Source organism: Syngnathus acus, chromosome 5, assembly GCF_901709675.1.
Source record: "Syngnathus acus chromosome 5, fSynAcu1.2, whole genome shotgun sequence".
NCBI classification, from domain to species: Eukaryota; Metazoa; Chordata; class Actinopteri; order Syngnathiformes; family Syngnathidae; genus Syngnathus; species Syngnathus acus.
Window position 1 is genome coordinate 7,627,304 of NC_051091.1, and position 2,413 is coordinate 7,629,716.

The 2,413-nt window shown below is 44.2% G+C and overlaps 1 protein-coding gene across 1 annotated transcript; it reads left to right on the forward strand.

Annotated features, from left to right (window-relative positions):
- Positions 1–220: 220 nt before the first annotated feature.
- Positions 221–1,943, forward strand: smug1 (single-strand-selective monofunctional uracil-DNA glycosylase 1). The gene is made up of 2 exons (XM_037252236.1): positions 221–634; positions 939–1,943. Exons 1-2 carry the CDS (start codon positions 332–334, stop codon positions 1,503–1,505), a joined length of 870 nt encoding a protein of 289 aa, XP_037108131.1. The 5' UTR covers positions 221–331; the 3' UTR covers positions 1,506–1,943.
- The last annotated feature ends 470 nt before the right edge of the window (positions 1,944–2,413 follow it).

A 2,413-nucleotide genomic window follows, 5' to 3' on the forward strand; every position in this document is an offset into this window, starting at 1 on the left:
CAATTCTCAATTATAACCATTTAAATTCTAAACGATTAAATCCATTCAGAACACGCACAACTACTTATCATATGCCAACACTTTCTGGACATCTTAGGAATGTTTCACACCACATTATCGGTATCCCTGAATTTCCATCAGTTCATTTTCAAATAAATGGAGACGTTTTACTGTATCTGTATCTCACAGATGTAGTACATATTCCGGGCCTGAGGCGGCGGTAAAGCGCTCGAGTGTGGCTTGTCCGTAAAACAAGACGCACGAAAGAAGGAAACAAAACCCAAACAAATGAAACAAACATCTTACAAATACCGCGTTAAAAACAACAACCATGTTAAACGACATTGCAGTGTTGCAACCTGATGGAAACGAGCAGGACTCTAAAGAAAAAAATATATCGAAGTGGACCCCGGAACTCAACGCGACCCCTTCATGTAGGTTCCTGCAGCTCGAGCTGGAGCTCAACGCGCATCTCCGTGGGCTCAGTTTCGGGGAACCCGTCCACTATGTGTACAACCCACTGGAGTATGCGTGGGAGACGCACCGGTGCTACGTAGAGAAGTACTGCCAGGCGGGACAGAGCTTCTTGTTTTTGGGCATGAATCCGGGACCGTTCGGCATGGCCCAGACGGGGGTGAGTTAGCTTTGAATGACCTTCCATCCATCCATCCATTTTCAGCACCGCTTTTCCTGTTCAGGGTCGCGGGGGTTACTGGAACCAATCCCAGCTGACAACGGGCAGAAAGTCTTCAAACGATAACTATACAAACATGGGAATATCTACATGACATTCATACATAACTTTAATCCTGTGCCTCCCTCATAGAGTTGTCACTTCTTCCCACAAATTATTGTCAGTTTTAGTCTTGCATATTTGTCAGGTATTGAGTTACACAATTTAACTGTAAGGAAATAAAACACTGATTTATCCCTCACAGGTTCCTTTTGGCGAAGTGAAGTCAGTCGTGAACTGGTTGAAGATCACAGGGGCAGTCGGTCGCCCCGACAACGAGCATCCGAAACGCCGCATCAGCGGCCTGGCCTGCGCTCAGAGCGAAGTGAGCGGCGCCCGCTTCTGGGGCTTCTTCCAAAAGTTGTGCGGCGAGCCTGCTGCTTTCTTCCGTCACTGTTTTGTACACAACCTTTGCCCCCTCATTTTCATGAGCAGCAGCGGGAAGAACCTGACCCCCCCTGAGCTCGATATCCGTGAGCGCAAGGAGCTCCTGCGCTTGTGTGACATTGCCCTGTGCCAAGCCGTGGAGGCCCTGGGTGTCTCCATGGTGATCGGTGTGGGCAGGGTGGCAGAGCAGCGGGCACGCCGGGCTCTTGCCGCAGCTGGTATGGACGTGCGAGTGGAGGGCATCATGCATCCTTCCCCCAGGAACCCTTTGGCTAATAAAGGCTGGGAGAGTGTGGCTAAAGCTAAGCTAGCACAACTAGGCATCCTCCCTTTACTTAGCAACGACACAAGGCCAGAATCCTCTCACACTCAAGAGACTTTATAGCAAGCAAATCCATCCACACTTTTTTTTTTATATTGCATGTCCTCATTAGGGTGGTGGGTGAACTGGATTCTATCTTTGCTAATTTTGTGTGAGAGTACAAATAGAGTACACAAGTGTATGCTCAGGGTTGTTGAAGATTTTGTACTGTATTGTATGCTGTTTTATGTACATTTCCATTGTATTAATATATAATGATTTCTTATTTATTTGACCTATTCTGTGTCTTTAAATGTCTATTTGTTATAGTGTATTTTGTTTATTTATATCCATTATGATTGATCAGGTCTTTCACTGCTGCCTTGTAATGCCACACATTACACTTCCATGTGTTATATATCATTATTGCAATTTAGAAAACAACATTCAAATGTAGGTGAAAAATCCACAATCAGTTAAAAGGTCAAATTGAATTTGTCACTGTTCAATTCATGATAATAAGAGTGTCATTTTATTGTGCTTTTGTATTTGAATGTCTTCGAAGTCTGCCCTTTAAAATCAAAACAACAGTGTGAAGACGTCTTTATTCCATGACTGACTGCCAATAAGTCAAACTTGACATCAAATCAACAAAGACCAGTTGATGTCACAAAGGACAATCATATGATGATGTCACTAAGGACAAACATATCACCCCACCATTAAGTAGTCCTGAGGTCCACTACAATAGTAAAAACAAAAAGATTATTGGAGGTGTATATGACTTGTCATTAGGATATAAATCTGTGTCATAAATAACCCAGGCACTTTTCCTGGTAAGCTTCAGCGACTGCCAAGAAATGAAAGAAGAGAGTAAACAAGTCACAGCATCGGATTATGTGTCCAGAAACAGTACCCGGTCGCCTTGACTGAGGGTGAACTACATTTCCCATGATCTTTTGGCGTGACTGTCTTCAGACTGCACCGAGTCA